At 41.0% G+C, this 25,103-nt stretch overlaps 1 protein-coding gene across 7 annotated transcripts in view; it reads right to left on the reverse strand.

The window, feature by feature from the left end:
- The window catches only part of TIAM1 (TIAM Rac1 associated GEF 1), a 216,056-nt gene that overhangs the window by 87,778 nt on the left and 103,175 nt on the right, over nt 1–25,103 (reverse strand). For 6 of the 7 annotated variants that reach the window (XM_081953352.1, XM_081953353.1, XM_081953355.1 and 3 more), the window contains 2 exons: nt 15,012–15,160; nt 6,574–7,553 (listed from right to left, as the gene is read on the reverse strand). In XM_081953352.1, coding sequence (XP_081809478.1) covers nt 6,574–7,542 — 969 coding nt within the window. In that variant the 5' untranslated portion in view covers nt 7,543–7,553; nt 15,012–15,160. The remainder of the gene's footprint in view (nt 1–6,573; nt 7,554–15,011; nt 15,161–25,103) is intronic. The other variant, XM_081953357.1, reaches the window with a different exon arrangement.

Here is a 25,103-nt window from a genome sequence, read left to right on the forward strand (position 1 = left end):
TTACCCTTACCCCAATATTTTAGATGTTAATCACTTGCATCCATTCACATTCAGAGCACTCAAAAAGCACTCCAGTTCTCAAAATCTGTAGTCATGTTTAACCTCTAAATTAAATAAAGAAAACTAAATACTTTTTTAAAATTTTTAGTCACAAGGATTTTTTATATGCCAGTATTTACTTTCAGTGAAATTAGGAACTGGGTTGGTATAATTTGTAAAGGTTATTTGCAGCATTTCAACTGAATTTCTATTTTAGAAGCAAGTTTGACTCATGGATGATCTACCTCACAGATTCGGTATATCATGGACCAGTTTTCTCCACATCTGAAGAAAATATGAAAATGATATGTATATCTAATCATTCTTTTTTTTTAAACAAAATTTTATTGGTTTTGCAAAAAATAGTCAGGAAAACGGACGGTGGATAAAGTTACAAATTTTGACAGCTACATTATGCAGGAAATGGCCCTCCCCCCATTCTCATAACTTTCATTTATTATTACATTAAGTTATTACTACTTAATAGTATTTTGTCAGCATATAACCTTTTATCTTCAAATAATTTCAATCATTTTATATCAAACAGATTTTCAGTTCATTTTTGTGAACTGAGTTTTCTTGATGTTGCCTCTTCTCCCCCCTCCGGCAGAGCTCCGGCACTTCCCATGTCCTGTGTGTCCCGTGTAGTGTCATCAGATTTATCTAGGAGGACTTTGTTTTTTTCCATGAAGGCCTCAGCCTCCATAGTTGTGTTGATTCTAACTCTTGTGTCCTCCCAGAATATTAACATACCTTCTGGCATAAGCCATCTGAACCACACCCCTTTCTGGTATAATTTCTTCGCTAGAAGCGAATAATTCTTTCTTTTATCTCTAACTTTCTTTGGGATTTGTTTCAGAATGGCTATTTCTCTATCCTTGTATTTTAATACTTGCCCCCTTTGTGCACTCAGAATCTCATCTCTTGTAGTCTTTCTGAGAAATTTAATGTGGACCTCCCTTGGAACGTTATGTGTTCTGGCATATGCTGAGTTTACTCTATAGACCAGGTCAATATCCCACCCCATCTGTTGTCTGTCTTTTTGGATGTATTCAGCCAGTAGATTTGTCATAATATCCCTCAGGTCTTCATCATCAGCCTCAATTACATTTTGAAATCTAAGGAAAAAAGACATCCTTTCAAATTCCATTTTTATCTGATGGTTCTCAAGTTCTTGATTTCCTCTCTGAACCCCCTTCACCTCTCCCCTCCTCCAAAAGTTCTAATCTCTGTGAATTTTGGATCGTTCGATCTTGGTTCTCTCTGAGCTGTTCGTTCATTTCTTTCAATTGATTTTTCAAGTCCTCCTGCCCCTTTAAGAGTTGTTGAAACATCTGTTGGAAGTCCACCTCCATGGGCTTAGGCTGGAACAAAGATGTTAGTGTCTGTTGTCCACTGGGGCTGGACGTTGAAGATGCTGGGGCAGAGCCAGCAAAACCCGGTTTCCCCGGTGGTGGTCTTTTGGGTGGATGTATATCTAATCATTCTGAGGAAAGCTAGGACTTTAAGTCATCCCTTTACTTATTACATTTCTGTAGCTTAGAGCAAAGGGAAATGTCAGTGCATTCAGATTTGTAGGTCTTTTCTTTTTTCTAGATTAAACTGCAAATTATCAGCAGAACAGCATATTAGAACAGCCCAGAATTGAAAGACAAGCTTAAGAATAAAGATCTACTGAAAGCGCATCACAGAATAAGTGTCTCCTGAAATTAGACTTTGTTTTGACATATATAATTTTAGTCAATGTAGAGAAACAAATCTGGTTTGAACTGTTTCATATTATTCCCAATGGATAACATTACAAGATTCAAAATGAAACTCAGATGTTATTCTGTGTTCTTTGTTTAAAAAAGACTGTGTAAGACATGCTTCAAGACTAGTTGTTGTTGTTTTTAATTTTTATGTTCTGTGTTGGATGTCTTTTGTGATAGTAGTAAAAAGCGTTTATTTCAGAAATAAGCTTTTGGAGTTCTGAGACTGTTCTTTCAATGCCAACAAAATGGTTGCTACGAGGAAACTCGGTTGACTGAGTCTGGCCTATCATAAAAGATAAATTTATCAGAAGGCAAACTGCTAAAGATGCAGCTCCCTGACCCTTTCTAGAGCAGCAATGACAACAGGAGGAAAACAAAGGGAGCCAGAGTGATGCAAGCAGCATCATGACATTGTAACACAAGCCACTGCCCCTCTTCTACTTTATAATGCCATCCCTTGGCCATAAAGGAAGGATATTTCTCCAGACTTACTGGTGTGCTCCATTCTATCCTCCAGTTTGTTTGCTTTCCTGACCAAACAGGTACACCTCTACAGAAAGCACTGGGCTGCAGTTGTTCATTATCATTATTTTTTAAAATGCCCATGGGGCATATGTAGATTTAAGGCAATTCAGATTTTCTTTTTTAAAATGTTAAAAGCTGGCACCATGTTTTGCAGTATGTTCCTTTCTATTTTTAAGTAAAAAGTATTTTAAAAAATTAATTCAAGGGGAAGATGGCCAAGCAGACACCAAGGTAGATATCTCTAAGGACTTCTCAGCTTGTTTCCGATCTTTAACCACACTGTTGATTTGTCCTAGATAAATAACCTCAAAAAGAAAAGAAAGGTTGATATGATTTTTGTAAAGCTATAGAACTTCTGCTGTGAAAACAGCAGCATCTGTTTCAAAATGTCATAGTTATATATAGAAGCAGCACATCTTCTTAGATGAAGCACAGGCAACAAATCCAGAAACCCACCTCCAGCTGCCTCAGTGTCAATGGAGACATGTGTTCCCTCCCTCCTGTCCAAATTCTCTGTTTGTTTAGACTTATTTTCATTATTCAGTGGGCTTCTTTATCTAATGCATTCTCTTTGCAGATTCCAAGCACTTTGCAGGATGTTTAAAACTCTTCAACTGAATAGCACTTAGGAGAGCTGCCTTGCCAAAGGAATCTGGGTGCCAATTCAAAGATTTCTCACCCCACTACCCTACAACCATTTCATCTTTATATACAGAATTTCTCCTTTTCTGAGTCGTAAGATGAAGTCTATATTCCCTGTCACATATGGTTAGTTTGGTAGTACCAAGCCAAGGCAGATGACTTGATAACTTGATAATTAATTATTCCAATATCTCAGAGGTTGCCACAAAGAAGAGGGAGTCAAACTATTCTCCAAAGCACCTGAGGGTAGAACAAGAAGCAATGGGTGGAAACTAATCAAGGAGAGAAGCAACTTAGAACTGAGGAGAAATTTCCTGACAGTGAGAACAATTAATCAGTGGAACAGCTTGCCTCCAGAAGTTGTGAATGCCCCAACACTGGAAGTCTTTAAGAAGATGTTGGATAGCTATTTGTCTGAAACGGTATAGGGTTTCCTGCCTAGGCAGGGGGTTGGACTAGAAGACCTCCAAGGTCCCTTCCAACTCTACTATTGTATTGTATTATTGTATTGTATGGGCAAATGCCATCTCAATTTGTCTCCATAAATAATCCATAATCCCTTCTAAGAATATTTCAGTAATCTCTATGATTATATATATACATAGTCTTCCCTTTCCCTCTCCTATGCTAAATGTAGATAGTTTTCCAAATGTATAGCAAAGTATGGGAAATTCTGCTTACTGATAGTTGCCTCAAGAAACAACTGGCATTTATTTTGCTTCAGACTGATTTTTCTTTCAGGCATAGTACTCTTAATTATTCTTAGCAAATTACCTACATACTGAAATAACTGAAAGGTATTGCTTTTGTCTAGTTTTCTCAATATCTAGATTTTACAACCATATAATCACTGCAGTTAAAACTTTGCTTTAACTATTCTGTATTTTGTTGTAATCGTATTGTTATCCTTCATGATCTTGTCTAAATTGTGATTATCTTTCTCTCTAGCATTATATAATCTTCTACTGACTTTGCGAGAATGTTCTATTGTTCAGGGGGGGGGGAAATTCTACACTTTCATTTGTTTCCTATAAATTGTAAGTGCACTAAGTGCCAGACTTCATGCCCGGTTCAGCAATAAATTTCCACACTAAAAGACTAAGGAATTCACTAAAGGCAAAGCCCACAAGAACAACGTGACTAAATAAATGGCTTTACAGCAAACAAAATAGAAGCCATAGTGTATGCTTGGTGGTTAATATCAACATTCTTAATATTTAATGCTAAACAAGATTTTTCCTCTTTGTTTTTACGTAAATAATCAGAATTTCCTAGCTTTGTAAGCTTTCAGTTAACAATGTTGTTAGTGGTTTGGTGTTTAATTTTGATTCCAGGAAGCATCTCTTCAGATTCTACCACTCATATTTGTTGTGTAAATTATAGATATATAGCATAAAGTACATCCTAGACTCATTTCATTCTCTGTTCCAAATCATTTTAAAATTTTCTCGTGAAATTTTAATGTTCTTCCCCAGTAACTACCTCCAACTGTTTCTGCTCATCTGGCATAGTGCAGCAGAGTGGGGATGCTCCAGGACCCTTTTAATCAACAATGCCATCTTATGGGAAGGAAGTATGCCTTATGGGTCTGTCACAAACTCCACCCTCTGGAACAGTATTCCCTCAGAGATACAGACAGAGCCCTCTCTCCTAGTGTTCTGAAAATCACTCAAGTCCTAGTTTTGGTCTCAGGACTGGGGTTGTTATGTTGGTGAGGATCTTAGTTTAGAGGTTGTTTGATTGTGTGACCATTTTAGTCTTGGTTGCCAATGGATTGTGTGTGTTTTAATGCATTCTATTATTTGCATATTTATTTGTCAGCTACCCAGAGTCTATGGCTGTGAACTATAATAAATTTATAAATAATACATGTAAATAATAATAATGAAGAACAGAGGAGAAGAGAACCCTCCCCTCACTTGATCCCTTTGGCACCTAAACTTGTATAATGTTAGAGCCATGTCTATACTATTCTCCTGGCAACAACACAAAAGTGGTTTGCTTTCTTCCATGTTTGATTCTGCAGATCCATTTCTTAAGTTTGTTGGCTTCCCTCACACTGCAAAGTCCCCCCCCCTCATCTGATTGTTAATTCCGTGAGCTTCATACTTCTCCTTTTTGACCAAGTTTATATGATGACCCCACCAAGGTACTATCAGCTCATGTTCCTGCCACTGTTATTCACAGAGCCATTGAAACTTTTCCACTATATAAAGGTTGAAAATATAAGAAAATCAGAATACTAGGAAATTATATCAAACCTTGATCTATTCATGTTGTTTTCTTGGACTATTCTGTTTCATTCCATTGACTACATTTCACATCAAATGTTGAAGGAAAGCGATTAAGAGATTGCTGAAGAACATTATACTAAAATGATCACAGCACTTATTCCTTAAATCTGTACTCTGCAAAGGATATTTTCAGAAAACATTCCATTTGGAAGAGTTGCAGGTTGAGCATAAATTGCATGGGATATCATGTTTTCATTTTTTAAGCCCTTGGTTCATATACCATTTCAGCCCACAACATTGAAAAATGTTAATTCAAAGCAAAACACAAATGCATATTTCAAATGACTATTTCTAAAAATGTTAACCTGTCAAGGTAAAAGGAATAAAATTATTAAAAATGGAAGAAAGCTCTATGTTTCTTTTCTTTTCTAGGTTCACCAATCAATATTGTTTACAAAAGCTTCAAAAAAACTTTTTCTTTTACATTTGGCTATTAATTCATATTGCATCTGTAGAGTAAGAATGAATTCTCAGACTGCTTCCATTAATCAAATGCAGATGTATAATCTTAGTTTAAAAGTAAGTTGACTGAAAGCTTAATCGTTTGCAAGGAGAAATAGAAGTTCATCAGGAAGTGGCTGCTGGAATTCTTATCAGGCAATCATCATATAATGCTTCTGATTAAAAAAACAAGATTTGTTTGATTTTTGTAATAATCAGCTTTGATGTGTGTGACTTCTATATTGTTTCATTCCCTATCAAGCATATTTATTTTTAAACAAGTTTTTAAAAACACAACAGGTAACATGGGTAGCAACACTATTTCCTGTATAATAGAGTAAATTCTTTTTTAGTAGAAGAGGAAAATTTTCTTCTTCCAACATTAGTAGTAAAATACAAACATCATGGACTGTGTATATACTGATAATTAAGCAGGTGATTTTTTTTCACCATTCATACATTTTTCATGGAGTGAACATACACTTCCTTTGAACTAGCCAACATAAATACCTTCTACATTTGTTGGGACATACCTTTGGCCAACCCAGCTGAGAAATTTGGGACTTAATTGCAGTATATCTGAAAAATTCTAGTTTGGGAATTGCTGTTCTCTACAATTTAGCTTAAGTTCAATTACCATCAGGAATGTTTTGAGAGTCCTATTCTCAGAAAAGTTTTAATGTAAGATAAGAAATGTTGGAAAACAAAGTTCTCTTTTAAACATAGGAATTGCTTCAGTTCTGTCAATACCTATATTGCCCTTTTATTACCTATAAAGGATCTGAAACTAAACATAACTTACCTGAAGTTATCTAAGTAAAAGTGTTATCAGCCAACCTGGTATTTATCTATGTTGAAAGAATATATGGGCTTCTTACCTGTGTTGTTTTTGCTCGTCTGCCATGCATACTGTTGCTGTGGTTCATTTTGATGTGACTGATTCCTTCAGAAAGGCAATGAGATTTCCGACAGGGAAGTGTGTTGTAAGTACTATAAGAAGACACATTATCCACTGTGTTTGGTGATATTTTGTGGTTTTCCATATCTGGGATATGAGACCCTATATTCCGACAATACCCTCCTAGCATGTTACGTGGTCCACCATTTATTGTAACAGTTGAACTTTTAGGAGAATACAAGTCACTCATGGAATTGGCACGCTGGCATGTGACCAATGGTTGACGACTATTACTAGGTTCCCTCCCTGGAGTCTCCTCGCCATCCTTTTCTTCAGGAGATCCTAGGATCTCTTCATTGCTTGTCAAATGTTCTTGACTAAGATCAGACAGAGAAAATTCCAAACTGTCCTCCCGCCAGATATCTGCAGACTTTGAACGTTTTTTCTTGAAAGTCATAGGCTCCAAAAATGTGGTCCCATTTGTTGAATAAGAATGTTGCCTACCACCTACTTCAGACAAATATGTTGACTCGTCTCTGTAGAGTCTTCCACCTTCTGAATCTGGCATGCTTTGTACTGAGGCTGCCATAAGAGCCGAACTGCTATCCATGCTTGGAGTGACAGAAGAATCAGTGTGGTAAGAAACTGGCCTCAAGCCCATATCCATTCTGTCCCCCCAGATTGGGCTTCCAAAATCCCCTAAATTGGATTCTTGAGTAAAAGACTCCAAACAATTGTCTGCTAATGATTGAGGGATGCTGGGAGTACTGCTGGATCTTGTGCTTACTTCTGAGTTTCTGTGAATAATTTTTCCTGAGGATGCATGTCTAGTCCGGCGTGCTGCTTTGTTTGAAAGGCGAAGAGAACGTGATGTATGCTTTCGGCTCAAACTAGCTTGTTTTTCATCATAAAATTGATGCTCTACACTTTGGCTCTCTGCATTTCCCATTGTTTTAAGACCTGCAAGAATGCAAAACGTAATTATTAGAAACTGAATATGCAATGGTGCTTGATCTATACTCTATAAACTTTAAAATGTTACTTTTTCCTTTCTTTAAAGTCTGGAATATGTCCTTGTGTATCGCTTGCAAATAGGTAACCTGCATATCTTCATCTACATAGATATAATCATAAGCTCTTATTATCTTCCTGAAAAGTAATTATTACTTTGACCAAAGTGATTGTAATTATTAATCATTAGGATAATGCATTTTCCTACAGTATTGCTTAATCTCCTTTTGCACGTTAGTATGATTCTATATGATGTACCTTCTTATTATTCCTATTTATTTCAAGCAAGTTTAGAGTTACATATGACATTTTTACATTATATCTTAGCAGATGATCAACAGTTATTTAATTTGCACCATAAATAAAAGCTGCAAAATTTAGCTTGGTTGAACATAATTAAGGTTTATATTGGTTCCATTTTTTAACATTTAAAAGCAAGGTATAAACACATTTGTTGGGGAAATCTGAAATAATAAAAAATAATAGCTTTACTAGATGCAACCCAAATATTATGTACAAGCTACAAACATATTTTAAGCAGTAAAATGTGACTATATATCTTACCTAAAAAAGTGAGGCACTACATCACAAGTCTGTTAGGATAACCCAGACTGCCACAAGGCAAAACTATCCTTATTGAATGAGGCCTTGGTATCAGGCAGTAGATTTTAGTAGTGTGTGCAAGCACAACTTGCTTCTTCCCACTCTTCTCTACTCACTCCATGCTTGGCAGAATCAGTAGTCCTTACTCTCTCCTGTCTCTATTGCTAGCCCTACTGATCAGCCTATCAAACTTTCCAAGATCAGGTTGGATAATTGTGTAATCCAGTAGGTCACCCAAATGTAGACTTTGAACAACTTTATTGTCACTTCAAATGTATATTCATCAGCACACATTAAAATGAAATTCCGTTGCATATAGCTCTCAAAGGGTCACCACCTCCAATATACACTACATAAACATGACTAAATAAATAGATAAATGAATACATAAATAAATACAAAATTATGCATATACTTATATATATTATATGACACAGAGAAACAACAGTCTAGTTCGCATGCATACATGTACCAGTACACGATGAGAAAAATGAATCTTGCAAGTTTACCAATGGATGGCATAGGGAACAAAGGTGTTAAAGAATTGTGTAGTCCTGCTAGAAATACTTTGAAATATCCTCCCAGAAGGAAGCAACAGAAACAGACCATGAAGCAGGTGTGTGTGGTTTCTAGCAATGCTTTGAGCTCTAAGCACATAGCGCTTATAAGCAGTATTCTGAATGACAGGAAGCGAGCTATAAACTTCTCAGCTGTCCTTACCACTCTCTAACTGGACTTTCTCTCTGAGGCACTGCAGCCACAAAACCAAACAGTGATGCAGTTTGTTAAAATGCTCTCAATCATGCCTCTGTAAAATGTGGCCAGGACAGAAGGAGAAGGAGGTGCTCGCTTCATCCGACGCAGGAAACGCAGCGCTGGTTTTCACACCGGTCTATGCTGCTTGACTGATTTCTCATTTCTATATTTCTCCTTTTTGGCACAGACTATAACCTGATATCTAGTTGTTGATTCATTTAGTTGAAATTGTTTGCAGTTAGTTGAGAAGCACCATCTTCTCTTTAAGCAGTAAAACATTTTCCACTAGCCTTGATAAAATTATGTGACAGGTTTTCTCAGTCTAATATCATCCAAATGTATGAATTACAGTCAGTATGGCAAACTTCTGGGAAAAGCTGCCCCATGCTTTTCTTTCTGACAAAGTTTATGAATGGTGGAGACAATAATTCCTTCACATGTTTCATACTTCTAAATGTTTTCTTGAAAATGGTATTCCCTTTCCAAACTTCCAAAGTTTAAAAAACAAAAAAATATATGCCTTGCTATTTAACAATTGAGAACATTTGAGGGCAAAAGAAGAATGGGACGACAGAGAATGAGATGGCTGGGTGGAGTCCCTGAAGCAGTGAGCGTAAGCTTGAATAGACTCCAGAGGATAGTAGAGGACAGGAAGGCCTGGAAGCACGTTTTCAATGGGGTCGTGATGGGTCGGACACGACGTCGCAACTACTAACAATAACAACAACATTTGACAATCTTAAACAGAAGCATAAAAGTTTAGTTTAAAAGATTTATTATCGCTAATTTGTATCAAAGGATGTGTGTATGTGTCTCTTAGCTGCAATTACTAGATCTGAGACAATCCTAGGTCACCTTTTCAGAAATTCCACAGTGTTCAATTATCCCAAAGTAAGCGTGTTTAGAGGATTAGTCTTCACTCATTTTCTATATTGAATTAGGGAAGAAACAGAAAGATAAAATTTGAGAACTACCAGGCATTGTTTTTTCAATAGCCACCATATTTCACCTTGGTTTTTCAAAGCTGTAAAAATCTGTTCTGTGACAGATCACTCTCAAGAATATGAGATCATAGTGTGAGAAAAAGCATGAAGAAGTTTTAGAAGTTACTCATTCTAGACTGATGGAATACAGAAACTCCATCCCTAGACATGTCAAAACTTGCTCTCAGAAAGACAACTGGAGACAATGTGCTGTTCAGTTAAGACCTACCATGAACCATACATAAAATATAAATAATGAACATAAATGTACAAAATGTAAAAAGGTTCTCTATTCCCCCACCCCACAAAGTAATCTTAGGGTAATCTATGCTGAATGAAAAATAAAAGCAGCTAAGGGAAAATCGCATTAATGCAAGTAGAAATATATTTGCTACCACATAGAATCTTAGATAATGGTTCCCTGCGTACGGCTATGTTTGGGAATGCAAACAGAGGAAATAATGAAAATGCTTTAGCCACCAATATCATATGATAATAGGACAGTACTCTGACCTAAGCAGCTTTAGTACATTGGAGCTGATATAGACTCAGTGCCTGTAATGTGCCATAGACGCTGCTCAAATAGCTAAACACATTCTTTAATTTTTAAAGATTTTCTCATCACCACTCAAAAGGTTATGGGGACAAAGAAAATGTTACTCCTACTACAGTTTTTGCACTGTTCAATTATTTAGAAAGAGGTAAAATACTAGTCAGGCTACATTTGGATATGTATCTGAAGTAAAACAATTGAAAAAGCAAAATAAGCAGTGCTGGATACCCACCCACCCTGTCCCAAATTTCAAAGTCTCTCTTAGGCCAATACATTTCCAAGGTGAAACATTTCAATGAAAGGAGGCATATTGCTGTGATATGTCTGTTGGTAAATAAAGGTAGTACTCTAAAATAAATGTTGAAATAAAATCTGTTTAGCATAATAGGCTTTTAAAACAAAATGGCCTTTGTAATAAAATAAAAAAAGGATGGTGTTTTGGCCCTGGAACCTTCACATTCAAAACTCATGAAGGAAAAAAAGAATAACTGTTTGTTTTTTGAATCTCAATTCTGCAATTAATTTATTAGGAAACTAACACAGTCCACCCTTTCTCAGTTTTGACCACTGCGGGAGTCCCCCCTCTCGCAAGTATGGCCCTCCGCCCTTTCAAGGGCCCACCTTGATGAGGGATTGATTGATCCAGAGAGGTGGAGGAAGCGAAAACTTAGGGGTTTTTTAATGAAATGTTATTTACATATTTTAGTGGGTCCTAGGGTGGGGGGTGGGGTTAGTCAGGCCGAGGGAGGGGCTAGCGCCAGGCTGACAGGTGAGGTTGGTAGAGGAGTGAGCGGAGCTACTGAGGGGGGGGAATAACGATATTCCAGTAGAGGGTCTTTTCATCCCAACGGTCGTGGGGAGGGGTAGGTGCGAGGGTAGACAAAGATTTTGCAACCGGTTGGGAGACCGCGGTCGCTGGACACAACCGGTCATCTGTCCCAACCCCTGCACTCTAGGTGGCCAGGACCTACAGAGCCAGGGCCTGAGGCTGATGTTGTGCAACGCAAGGTCCGTTGTCAATAAGGCCCCCCTCATTAATGATTTGATCTCAGAGGGGGAGCCGGACCTTGCAGGGATAACGGAGACCTGGTTGGGCCGCGAGGGGGGTCTCCCCCTCGTGGAAATGTGCCCACCGGGATACAGTGCATTTCATCAGCCACGGGCCCTGGGTAGGGGTGGTGGGGTAGCGGTTATCATAAGGGAAGGTCTGGAGCCGAGAGAGTTCACTGTGCCACAGATATCCGGGTGTGAGTCCCTATGCGTGAAGTGGGGCCCAGGGAAACAGTTGGGCTTGCTGACTGTATACTTGGCTCCTCGCTATGCATCAGCGGCCCTGCCAGAGCTCCTCGAGGTGATCGCCAAGATGGCGGTTGAGACCCCCAAGCTATTGATTATGGGGGATTTCAACCTGCCGTCGATAGGGGGATCATCCGAGGTGGCTCGGGAGTTCATGGCTTCCATGACAGCCATGGACCTGGCCCAAGTAATTCAGGGCCCCACACACGAGGGAGGCCACACGCTGGACCGGACCTTATTTTTGTCTCTGACCAGTGGAGGAGCGATCTGGGAGTAGGGGAATTAGTTATTACACCCCTGTCATGGTCAGATCACTCACTTCTCCGGCTCGACTATTAGACCTCTCGGCTGCTTTTGATACCATCGACCATGGTATCCTATTGCATCGTCTAGAGGGGTTGGGGGTGAGGGGCACCGTTTTGCAGTGGTTCTCCTCCTACCTCTCCGGCCGAGCGCAATGTGTGCTGACAGGGGGGCAGATGTCGACCCTGAGGCTGCTCACTTGTGGGGTGCCGCAGAGGTCGGTCCTCTCGCCTCTCCTGTTCAACACATATATGAAGCCACTGGGTGAGATCATTCGTGGTTTTGGGGTCGAGTACCATCTGTATGCTGACGACACTCAGCTGTACATCTCTACCCCGAACCACCCAACGATGCCGTCGAAGTGATGTCCCAGTGCCTGGAGGCTGTACGGGTCTGGATGGGAAGTAAAAGACTCAAGCTCAACCCCTCCAAGACGGAGTGGCTGTGGTTACCGGTGCCCCGGTTCAACCAGTGGGTTCCATCACTGGCCATCGGGGGCGAACAGCTGGCCCCTGTGGAGAGGGCATGCAATTTGGGCGTCCTCCTGGATGCCCGGCTGTCAATGGATGACCATGTGACGGCCGTGGCAAGGGGGGCGTTCCACCAGGTTCGCCTGGTGCGCCAATTGCATCCCCTATTGGACCGGAACGCCCTTCACACAGTCACCCATGCGCTAGTGACGTCCCGACTGGACTATTGTAATGCTCTCTACATGGGGCTTCCCTTGAGGTGCACCCGAAGGCTGCAGTTGGTCCAGAATGCGGCCGCGCGGGCAATTATGGGAGGTACTAGGTACTCTCATGTAAAACCTCTCCTGCGCGGGCTGCACTGGCTACCTGTGGCTTTTCGGGTGCGTTTCAAGGTGTTGACTATCATCTTTAAAGCGCTCCATGGCACAGGACCTAGGTATTTGCGGGATCGCATCCTGCCCCATACATCCCTGCGGCCGATTCGCTCTCACAGGGAGGGACTCCTCCGGGTGCCGTCCACTAGGCAGTGCCGGCGGGCGACGCCCAGGAGTTGGGCCTTCTCTGTGATGGGCCCGACCCTCTGGAATGACCTCCCCCCCGATATTAGAATAACCACCGATCTCCGCTCCTTCCGCAAGAAACTTAAGACCCACCTGTTCAACTTAGCTGGCCTGGCCTAACCGTAGTTTTAATCCTTCCAGCCTGTATTTAAAATTTTTAGGGGTAGGTTTTTAGGTTGTTTTTAATTTTTATCATACTGTACAGCCTAGTATTTAATTTGATTTTAGGGGTATCTAAGAGTATTTAATTTTGTATACTGTTTTATTGTTGTCTGTACAACGCCCCGAGTCCCTTCGGGGAGAGGGGGCGGTCTATAAATTTAATAAATAAAAAAATAAAAAAATACTCTTCTGTAATAAGCAATATTGGTCTTGTTTTGGTAGTTGTTCTAACACATTCCAGGTGTATGACTTTCAATATTGTGCTTGATCATTGATAGATTGATAAATGCTAAAAAGAAATACAATGAAAATACTAGACCAACTTCTTACGTTTGTTCCTATAAACAAAAGATGCCTCCCCTTGAAGATACTACTGCTTTCCTTCCTTTCAAATAATTCCTGTTTAAGGATGAAGCTTCCTGGGTGATTCTGAAACTCTGCCTCTCCCATAGGATTGTTCAGTTTATAACTCTGAAGTCCTCAAGGGAAAATGGAACGTACTAATCAACATGAACTAATAGTAATAATTAAACTAATAAAAATGAACTGGCTATTTTCTAGATTACAGCTCTTGATTTTATTGCTGACATCTCAGCTATTTACGTGGTAAGTCTTTACAGAACAATACACTGATATATTAATTATAAATGAAATCTATTGGTTTTCCTAGTTCGTGCTTTCCTAACAAATTGTCTTTTCGCTAAGCATTTTGTTATTGGTTTTTTTTGTTTCTTATTAACTTTACTTCAAATTACAAGCTAAATAAAAATCTCCAAAGTTTTAGCTCTCCTGAATTTACACCACCACCATTAAATGTGAAGTACCTTACAAGACAGCAGATTGCAAACTTAAATTAGATTCTGGTGGGAGGCCTATTACCATCAGAACTGTACTTTCTGCAGCAAGCAAAGTTTTAAGACTGTGAAAATGGGAAGAAAGGTTCAACAATACAAAACTTTTGTCCCTGAACTAAATGTATTCTCAAACTATATATGATAGCAGCAGGCTAATTATTTTAAAGCCAAGTCTGTCTTAATTACTTTTAATAGAGAAAAACAAGGTGATTTCCAAAGCTAATAATGCTAGCGGATACCTTATTTGAAGACTCCAGGACCCTTGTCTAATATCTGTAGCCTGTTCTTTCCTTTGATAGTTAGCCTGCTGCAAAGCAAAGCATGAGCATCTACCACTTCTGGAGCTCTGGCATAAGACCCTCTATGTACTCTTACCAAATGGAAAAGGTCAGTGACTGCAAACCCATGTTTTCTTTGGAATTGCATTCACTGCCCTTTCCGCTCCAAAAAATGGGCTGGCAAAGTGAAGTAAAGGGAGTAATGACGGTGTGTGTGTGTGTGACTTTTTCCATTTATCTTCTAGCAAATCTGTATTTTGTACAAAATGAAAAATCTTCAGAAGTCATATTAACTTTGTGCTTTTGTGTTGCTTAATTGTAACAGACTACATTAATCTTTATTAGCATGCCATGGCAGCAAATATTTCAGTTTTAATGGTCTGTGGCCATTTATGATCTACTTTTTATCCATTAAAAATCAAAACGCATTCTAAAATTGGCTGGTAAGCAATTCAAACCTGGAGGAGAAAGATGTGTGCTATCAGTAGTGATGGGAAGTCAACAGGTATAATGATAAGGTATGTTCTGATCTCAAAAATTTCATTCCTGATAGAAAGCTCTCATACAAAAATGCATAGAACCTACATACCTCACCCAGCAAGTCCTGAAGCACGGCACTACTCTCTTAGGGGAAAATGTGGAATTTAGAGCAGTTACTGGAGCTGCATGTATGTTATCACCTGCCATTCAAAGGCTTCATTATTGTCTTGTAGGAGCCTGTGAATATATGCCAAAATCCTGGTGGGGAAGAAAAAAGAGAGAAGCAAAACAAAGGTTTAACCAGAATGGGTATAAAGTTCCATTTTCATCATTTACATTTATCATTTATGTGCTGACGTTACAAAAGCCACGCTACAGAACATAATAATTACCTTTCTGTTGTATTCTAAAGATGGGGGGGGGAGGGTTGACTTATAAGAATTATCATTAAAAAATAGTCTAACACAAATGCAAACCTAAAATGGTATCTCTTGGTTTAAATAGGAGTAAAATGCAAAGATGTGAAGTGAAGAAATGAAGAAGATTCTAATTAGATGGCTCGTCTTTGCTATTTCCACAAATCGCTATATGAAGCAACTCTCACACAGCCCCCTCAATAAGAAAAGAAACACACCCATTGAAATGCCTTTTACATTCATGTAAATTTCGGAATCTGCAAGTTGAATTTAAAGGGCAGCACTTGGAGAAACAGGTTTGACTGGCTTCACTGAAATTCATTGCACAATTTAAAAAATGACTAACAGTATAGGGTGAAACTGAATGAGACATACATATGACCAGATTTTCCCATACACTTTTACTTTAAAGGCATTTATATTTGTAAAAAAATGTTCTCAGTAGAAAAGAATTATCCAAAAATTAAGAGAAGGTGTGATATTTTGATATCATTGTTACCTGTTACACTGAAAACACCACCTGTTCCTTAAAGTCTAACAAATGGGCAGATCATTCCTATTTAAATAGTTTCATTAGCATGCCAGTTGCCAACAATCTTCAAGGCTAGATTCACAACACTTTGCAAGTCATCCGCCTAGATTTGGCTACTCACTTTATTATTCATACATTTCATAGATACTGTATATACATGAGGATGATAGCAGAAAATATTTGGTACATGCTACTTTGAACCAAATTATTCGGGAACAGAATACTGTAACTGTTTTCCCAGATTATTGCACAGATTTGTTCCCTCTAAGGGAAACCCTCAGGATGCAATGATTCCACAAATCAGAGTTTGCCATTATGTGACAAAGTGGTGGTCTTAGATGGCCTTCCGTCCTTCCTGTGACTCTTTTTTTCTAAATGAAATACTAATTTACAAGGAAGTTGAAAATAATTAAAAGTTTCAAGTGTAAATGACAGGATATGATTTGCCAAAAAGCGGGAACATGTGAGAAAGAACGAAATCACCAGGACACAACCAAATTAAAGGGTTTGTTGCAGGATCCAATCTGAGTTTGTCATTGGGATCAAAGGTTTATTCTTCAAAGTTTTTGGGCTAGTGCTGGAGCCCATCATCGGGGAACTTCTCTCATGTATGTGCATATTCTGGAGAGAAGTTCCCCGATGATGGGATCCAGCCCGAAAGCTTGGAAGAAAAAACTTTTGATCCGAGTGACCAACTCAGATTGGATCCTGCAACATTATCCTAAGACACACATATTTACCTTCACTTGCTAAAATGTTTGTGACTGAAACTAGCTATTATTTCAACTATACCAAATCCCACTGACCTCAATTTGTGCATCATGCATTACTGTGGAGACCTAAGACCATAGCCTTAAATTACAGCATTTTGTTGAACAACTTTCTGTGATTATTTGGGCCGTCCCCTAAATGCAGTGACAATAATTATTGGGTCATGCTGGTTCAAGGCACTGTAATCTCACCACTTCACATTCTATTACGACCCCTAAAGTCAATTACTGTCACATACTTTATGTGGGGCTACTTTTGAAGACTACTTGGAAGTTGCAGTTGACATCTGCCTCTAAATGCTCATATCCAGAGACAACTATTACTCAATTGCAATCAGTATTTAGCATTCAATTAACTATGCCTGGAAAAAAAACCCATGCTCAAAATCTAAACTTTTATGAACTCATCACTGTGGGATACAAAAGGTCTACTTCACAAGCCAACACGTATCTCTTCATCTCAGCTAATTAAAGGGCTCTTCAAGAAATGCTACATTTGAACTATAACAGTTATTAACAAGAAAGATCACTCAAAGCTAAGCACTTTTGGTTTCTCAACCTCAAAAAGGGATAAGAAAAAACTGTTCCCATGAGGAACAAAGTAAACCCACTGGAGAAACATTCCAATTGGACCAAACAGCTGAGTTCCTAGGAAAGATTAATATGTTTATAAGGCATTTGACCATTTCACTTAGCTGGAGGACACCTGTGCTCAGGTGCTGTGCTTAGATTTGCCCCAGACCAACCCAAGGAACAGAGACTCCTTTTTAGAAGCATGCATAGTAATTTCTTTCTAGTGCATCAGTTTAGAATACAATAGACACATTTTAATCTATCCATTTATAAGGCAGTCTTTATTAATATGGAGTCGAGGGTTAGCCACAAAAGCCCTTTTTCTTCCTTAGCCAGTTACTCAGAAACTAGAGAGCATTGCACATAGAAAGTGAGATTACTGTGTTCCTTTTCTTATCTAACCTCTCATAAACAGAAAACTAAGCTAGGAAGTCAAACAAATTTACAAACAATAGGTAGGCTATTATGCAAAGGCTTAGCCCCAAAACAGCCCAATATTTGAACTGAGCTAATCAACCTAAAATTCCAAATCCAAAATGGCATTAAGTCAAAGCAAAGTTAAATATATCAAGGTTAGCAGGATTTCAGGCAGCTATTTAGTGAAGCACATCAAAGATGAACCCAGCTCTGACTCACATCCAGATGCTAAGGTTTAGGTCCAGATTTCACATCTCTGTTCTAATCATGCTGGACTCCATTCAGTCAGCTCAGAATGTCAGTGTATTCCAGGAGCACAGGAACTGTCCAATCTTGCATTCCTGATATATTTTAGCTCTCTGGCATCTCACCTGGAGTTGATGACTTGGAGGATGCTCTGAGAAGTTCCAATCAGAGCTGGGCCTACAAGTATTTTGTTAATGGAGTTCAAACCATCCAGTCTAGTCATCTTGGACCATTGCTTATCGGTTTTGTTCTCCAAGATCTTCCTTGATCTTCCCCATCCTCTGAGCATGAGGAAGGGGCTATGACACAGAATCCAAAGGCAGATTTGGATAGTTTGCTAGTATTTCTTCTTTCAGCCAATCAAGCAAGTCCTTTAATGAAAGGGTTATTTACCCACTGAATGTTGGGTATGTGGATTATACCAACTAAGTACACACAATATTGCCGAGGGCCAAATGATGTTCGGAGGACGCGGGTTTGCTGTTTAAGAGCGATCGCGCGTTCCGACCCTCATCGCCCTTCTTGCACCTCTGGGTGCCCGGGATTACAGGACCCTGGTCTCCGGCTGGTGTCGTTTAACACCAGGTCTGTGGTACATAAGGCTCCCCTCATTTACGACCTCATACAAGAGGGTAGAGCAGACCTGGCGTGCATTACGGAGACCTGGTTGGGCCATGAGGAGGGGTGCCCCTTAGCGAACTATGCCCACCAGGCTTCCGGGCGTTTCACCAGCCGAGAGCCCAGGGCAGGGGTGGGGGGGTAGCGGTGGTTATTAGGGAAAGTCTCAGACCTCATGAGGTCACTGTGCCTCAGATAGGCGGGTGTGAGTCCCTCTTTGTGAAGTGGGGCCTTGGAGCTCAGGTGGGCCTTTTTGTTAAATACCTGTCTCCCTGCTACGTTTCATCGGCCCTGCCGGAGCTGCTGGATGTGTTAGCTGGATTGGCGGTTGAGTTCCCCAGGCTCATGGTCCTGGGGGATTTCAATCTGCCTTCCATTGGCGAGACATCTGAGTCAGCTCGGGAGTTCATGGCTTCCATGACATCTATGGACCTAACTCAGTTAATTCAAGACCCCACCCATAATGGGGGACACACGCTCGACCTGATTTTTGTCTCTGGGCAGTGTATGAATGATCTAGATTTAGGGGCTATTTCTATTCAACCCTTGTCATGGTTTGATCATTTCCTCATCAGGCTTGACTTCCATACCGCTACCCCTCGCCGCAGGGAGGCGGAACCGACTAGATGGTTCGGCCCCAGGCACCTGATGGACCCCGAAAGGTTCATGATGGAGCTTGGGACTTTTCCTGAATCCCTTGCTCACAGCTCGACCGAAGCCCTAGTGGAAGCCTGGGATAGGGCTGCCGCTGGGGCTTTGGATCGTGTTGTGCCTTTGCGGTCTCTGACCCGGTGTCGATCCCGGATGGCTCCCTGGTTTACCAAGGAGCTCCGGGAGATGAAACGCCGGAAAAGATGCCTAGAGAGTGGCTGGAGGGCTAGTAAGCCCTCTTCTTCTACACTAGTAAGAATTCATATTAAATCCTACTTAGTGGCGATAGAAGCGGCAAAACGGCAATATTTTTCCGCTCTTATTGCGTCCGCAGATAACCGCCCAGCCGCCCTCTTTAGGGTGACCCGCTCCTTACTTAACCAAGGAACTGGGGAAGACCCCTTGCAGGGTAGGGCTGTAGAATTTGTTCAGTATCTGCAGGATAAAATCGCTCAGATCCGGACAGGCTTGGACTCTGACTGGGTAGATTCGGGTGAGCCGACGGGGATGAATCTTGTGGAGACAATCTGGGATGGGTTTGACCCTGTGACCCCCGAAGGCATGGACAGGATTATGGGGAGACTTAGTGCTGCCACTTGTGTGCTGGACCCGTGTCCCTCTTGGTTAGTTTCGGCTTCCCGGGAGGTGACACGAGGCTGGCTCCAGGCGATTACCAACGCTTCATTGAGAGAGAGGTTCTTTCCCACCGCCTTGAAGGAGGCGGTAGTGAGGCCCCTCCTTAAGAAGCCTTCCCTGGGCCCAGCCTCTTTAGCCAACTACCGTCCGGTCTCCAACCTTCGCTTTGTAGCAAAGGCTGTCGAGAGTGTGGTAGCACGTCAGCTTCCCCAGTACCTGGATGAAGCTGTCTACCTGGATCCGTTTCAGTCGGGTTTCAGGCCCGGGTACAGCACGGAGACGGCATTGGTCGCGTTGGTCGATGATCTCTGGCGGGCCCGGGACAGGGGCTGCTCCTCTGTCCTGGTCCTATTAGACCTCTCGGTGGCTTTCGATACCATCGACCATGGTATCCTACTGTGACGACTCGGGGGGTTGGGAGTGGGGGGCACTGTTTTATGGTGGTTCTCCTCCTACCTATCGGATCGGTCGCAGTTTGTGTTGACTGGAGGGCAGAGATCGACCCCCAGGCGCGTCACTTGTGGGGTGCCCCAGGGGTCAGTTCTCTCACCCCTACTGTTCAACATATATATGAAACCGCTGGGTGAGATCATCCGTGGTTTTGGGGTACGGTATCATCAATATGCTGATGATACCCAACTTTTCATCTCTACCCCAAACCACCCAAATGATGCCCTCGACGTGATGTCCCGATGCCTGGAGGCTGTGCGGATCTGGATGGGGAGGAACAGGCTCAAGCTCAATCCCTCCAAGACTGAGTGGCTGTGGTTTCCGTCATCCCGATTTGTGCATCTTGTTCCATCTTTGAGGATAGGGGGAGAAATTTTAGCCCCCTCAGAGAAGGCTCGCAATTTGGGAGTCCTCCTGGATACGCAGCTTAGTTTAGAAGAACATCTGACGGCCGTGACCAGGGGGGCCTTTTACCAGGTTCGCCTGGTACGTCAGTTGCGCCCCTTTCTGGATCGGGATGCTCTGTGCACAGTCACTCATGCCCTGGTTCTTTCTCGCTTGGACTACTGCAACACTCTCTACATGGGGCTGCCCTTGAAGAGCACCCGGAGGCTTCAGCTGGTCCAGAATGCGGCTGCGCGGGTTATCATGGGAGTACCTAGGTGCTCCCATGTTACACCCCTTTTAGGCGGCCTGCACTGGTTACCGGTTGTCTTCCGGGTGCGATTCAAGGTACTAATTATGACCTTTAAAGCGCTCCATGGCTTAGGCCCAGGGTACCTGCAAGACCACCTACTGCCACCAATAGCCTCCCACCGTCCAGTACGATTCCACAGAGTTGGCCTCCTGCCGTCGGCCAGACAGTGTCGGCTGGTGACCCCCAGGGGGAGAGCCTTCTCTGTGGGAGCGCCTTCCCTCTGGAATGAGCTGCCCCCGGAGCTTCGCATAATCCCTGACCTCCGGTCCTTCCGACACGCCCTAAAAAGTTGGTTTTTCCAGCAAGCCGGCCTGGCCTGTTAATTTTATTTAATTTTTTTTTTTTTAACAAAAATTTTTATTGGTTTTTCAACATTTATAGGGAAAAGGGTAAATGGACAGGTATACAAATTTTGGCAGTTGCAAAATGTGACAGGCGCCCCTCCCTCCATACTCATAGTATACATTTATATATAATGCATTGGTATATAATTGATTACAATCAGCATATTAGTTCTATTACTAAATTCAATCAAATTAAACATTACAGTATAAAATCCAGATATAATTCCATTATCACTTTCGGTCAGTTTATAATAATATGATTTTCTTGTTTATTTTTGTGATCTGAGTCTTCTTGCTATTGCCCCATCTCCCTCCACTGGCAGAGCTCTGGCCCCTCCCGTGTCCTGCGTGTCCGTTGTAGTGTCTCGTGTTTTTTCTAGGAGTGTTTTGTTTTTTTCCATAAAGGCCTGCGCCTCTATGGGTGAATTGATTCTAATTCTTGTCTCCTCCCAGAATATCATCATACCTTCAGGCATCAACCATCTAAACCACACCCCTTTCTGGTATAATTTATTCGCTAATTGCGAATAATTCTTCCTTTTTTCTCTAATCTTCTTAGGGATCTGCTTCAGAATGGTTATCTCCATATCATGGTATGTCAATGCTTGCCCCCTTTGTACACCCAGAATTTCATCTCTTGTGCTTTTTCTAAGAAATTTAATGCGAACCTCCCTGGGTACATTGTGTGTTCTAGCATAAGCTGAGTTCACTCTATAAACCAGGTCTATATCCCACCCCATCTGTTGTTTTTCTTTGTGTGTGTAGTCAGCCAAGATGTTTGTCATGATGTCCCTTATGTTTTCCCCATCTTCTTCTATAACATTTTGAAATCTAAGGTAATAGGACATTCTCTCAAATTCTATTTTCATCTGTTGGATGTCAAGATCTTTGTTCCCTTTCTTCACAGCTTCTACCCCCCCCCCTCACCTCCTCCACCCCCCCTTCCACAAGATTCAGTCTTTGTGAGTTCTTATATATTTGGGCTTGATTTTCTTTAATTTCATCTTTCATTTCCCTTAGCTGTTTCTTGATCTCCTCCTGGCCCTGTAAAATTTGTTGAAGCATTTGTTGAAAGTCCATCTCAGTAGTCTTAGGTTGCATCAGTTCTGTTATCTTTGACTGTGTGGCTGGACTGGATGTTGCGGATGTTGGAGCAGAAGTAGCAAAGCCAGGTTTCCCAGGAGGTGGTCTTTTGGATGCCATCCTTTATAACGTTAAAAGTTCAGTCCAAATATAAGATAAACAATTAGAAAAGAAGGGTAGCCAGGTGAGTCCGGGAGCAGAAGAACCAGGCAGAAGAGAATCTCTCTAATAAGTCTGGCAATAGATAGAGAATTTCCCCTAGAAAGTTTAAAAAATACCAATCCACAAGAGATTCCTCTGGGAGACACGGAGACAAAGACCGGAAGCCTGAATTTTAAAGGTGGAGTCAGGTTTCACAGTTCATAAAGACAACGGAAGTGTGCCATCTTGCCCTGCCAGTTTTGGGCACAGAGGCATAACAAAGTTTTAAAAAGTTCCAAAAGTCCTCAAATCACAATAATATGTAGAATTAAATTGAAAAGAAAAACATCTCAGCCTGGATGAGGCTTCATTCGTTGGCTCTCCCCCCTCCTCCTTCCCCGGGGGCTGAGAGCAAAATTGTTCCTCGCCGCTTGTCCAGGAGGGGGGGGGAAACCCCCCCTCCCTCCAGCCGCACCTCCAAAATGCTCCGAAAGTTAGAAAGTTTTTAAAAGCTGAGTAATTCTTCAAGCAGAGTAGGGAATGAAGAGAGAAGCAACCTCACCGCACTGCAGCTGCTTCCTTCTATTGTTGCATTCTCCAGTCGGCTTATAGCGAGGCGCGAGGCGCAGGAATGCGAAGCGCCCTCCGAGCTTGCTCCCCGGTGCCTTGGGCGCGCGAGAGACCTCCCGCCGGCCGCCGCCGCTGCAGGAGTCCTCCGCGATGCCGCCCCTCTGGCAGGACCCCTCTGCGGGGTGTCCTGTGCCCCCCAAGGAGTGGGGAAGCCCACCGGGGAGCCGGAGCGGGCAAGGAGCTGCCCGTCGCCGCCGCCGCCAGAACCAATTTTATTTAATTTTTAAAATGTGAGTGTTATATAAATTGGATTTGTTTTTGGACTGTTTCTAATTTCCTTTTAACTTTTGTACTATGTGTTTTTTAATGCTGTACACCATCCTGAGTCCTTGGGAGAAGGGCGGCATATAAATCTAATAAATCCAATCCAATACTTGTATCTGTAAAATACATCACTAACCACTGTACATGGCTTTAAGAAATAAGTTTTACATTATTTTTATTTTACCATTTATAAGATACAAGCTCCCAGCTATATTACCACAGCATAACAGCTCACTCTGCCTTCTAATTTTATTTTATTGTTAAATTGGCAAACAACAGCAATTATATGGCTTTGGGTAAGTAGTTTCTGCCTTTGTTTCCTTTTTCCCTTTCTCTTAATTACTGGCAATATAGGAATGCCCCTGCTCTCTCTTTCCTCATCCTTGTCTCTCCTTATAACTCTGAAACTGTTGGGTCCCCTGATTTTTTTTATTATTTAATTATCTTGTTTGGGTTTTGCTCATGATTTAGAGCATGGAAAAGTGATATTCAGATATTTCAAAAGTATAATCATCTTGCAATCCATCTCATGCAATGTATTATCCTTATCATCATCATTGGACGTGAGTTCAGATTATCACCAGGCAAAAAAAGGGCTATTCGAGATTACTTTTATGTTGATAATGGATTTCAAAATGTAGGTGTGATGCTACTACAGTATGCTTATTTCTGAGGAAATTTGTGTAGTATATTACATTCCAGAAACAATCCTATGGTTGGAATATATGGTTGAGAATCTTGAGCTTACAATATGCAAAGAGAATCAAAGTACATTCATAGCAAAAATACATTTTGCAAACTATAGCTGATATAAATCTGATTTAATGTCCATGTCCAAAGGAGGAACTTTTCACAGGAGTCTTTATAATTCCCCATTCCATAAATATACTGCAGTAACAAGTAGGTGTTCTGAAAGAATAAGTGGAAAGATTTCTCCCCCCCCTCCACTTCTCTCTCTCTCAAGCAGCTATCGTTCTCAGGCATATTTGTCTATTCATGGAACATTCGCAAACAAAGCTGCAGATAAAACTGTCAAATAAATGATTCATCCCAGTATGAAGATCAATCCTACACAAAACTATAAATAGAAAGTTAATTATCCCTCCCCAAAGACCTTGTATCTCTATGTAACTGACATGTCACATCCTCCAAACAACAATAAAATCAGCAAATGAGAAATAGGAATTAATAATCTAAAAAAGGAGGAGTTTGGAATAGCCCATATGCATTACAATACTAAGGTCATTAGGCAGCCTTCTTCAACCTGATGACTTACGGACATTTTGATCTCCAATTCACAGAATCCATAGTCAGAATAGACAATGGGAATAAAACACAAAGCAGACACAAGGATGGAGCTCTGCAGGATTAAGGGAAAAGCACTAGAGATATTTTTCTCATCACTAGTTCATATCTGCTACTTTAGATAGGAGAATGACCATCAATGGCCTTTGATGTGCTAACACAGTAGGGTACAATGAAGAGTGATATAATTAAAAGATACCACTGGCTCTACAGTTGTTCAATAATGATAACAATTGTGTGTGTGGGAGGGGTCTTTTTATTGTGTAAATATAATTCTTGATGCATTGTTATTTCAGTACAATTATATTTATATAATATACTTTAAGTTGTTAGCATTCCATTGTTTAGGTACCAAAGTGCGGTGTGGTAACCTAGTGATGAAGTTGCTCTCCTTCCATTCAGAAGGTTGAAAGTTCAAACCTAGGTAC

Source organism: Natrix helvetica (genome assembly GCF_964273705.1).
Source record: "Natrix helvetica genome assembly, chromosome: 4".
NCBI classification, from domain to species: domain Eukaryota; kingdom Metazoa; phylum Chordata; class Lepidosauria; order Squamata; family Natricidae; genus Natrix; species Natrix helvetica.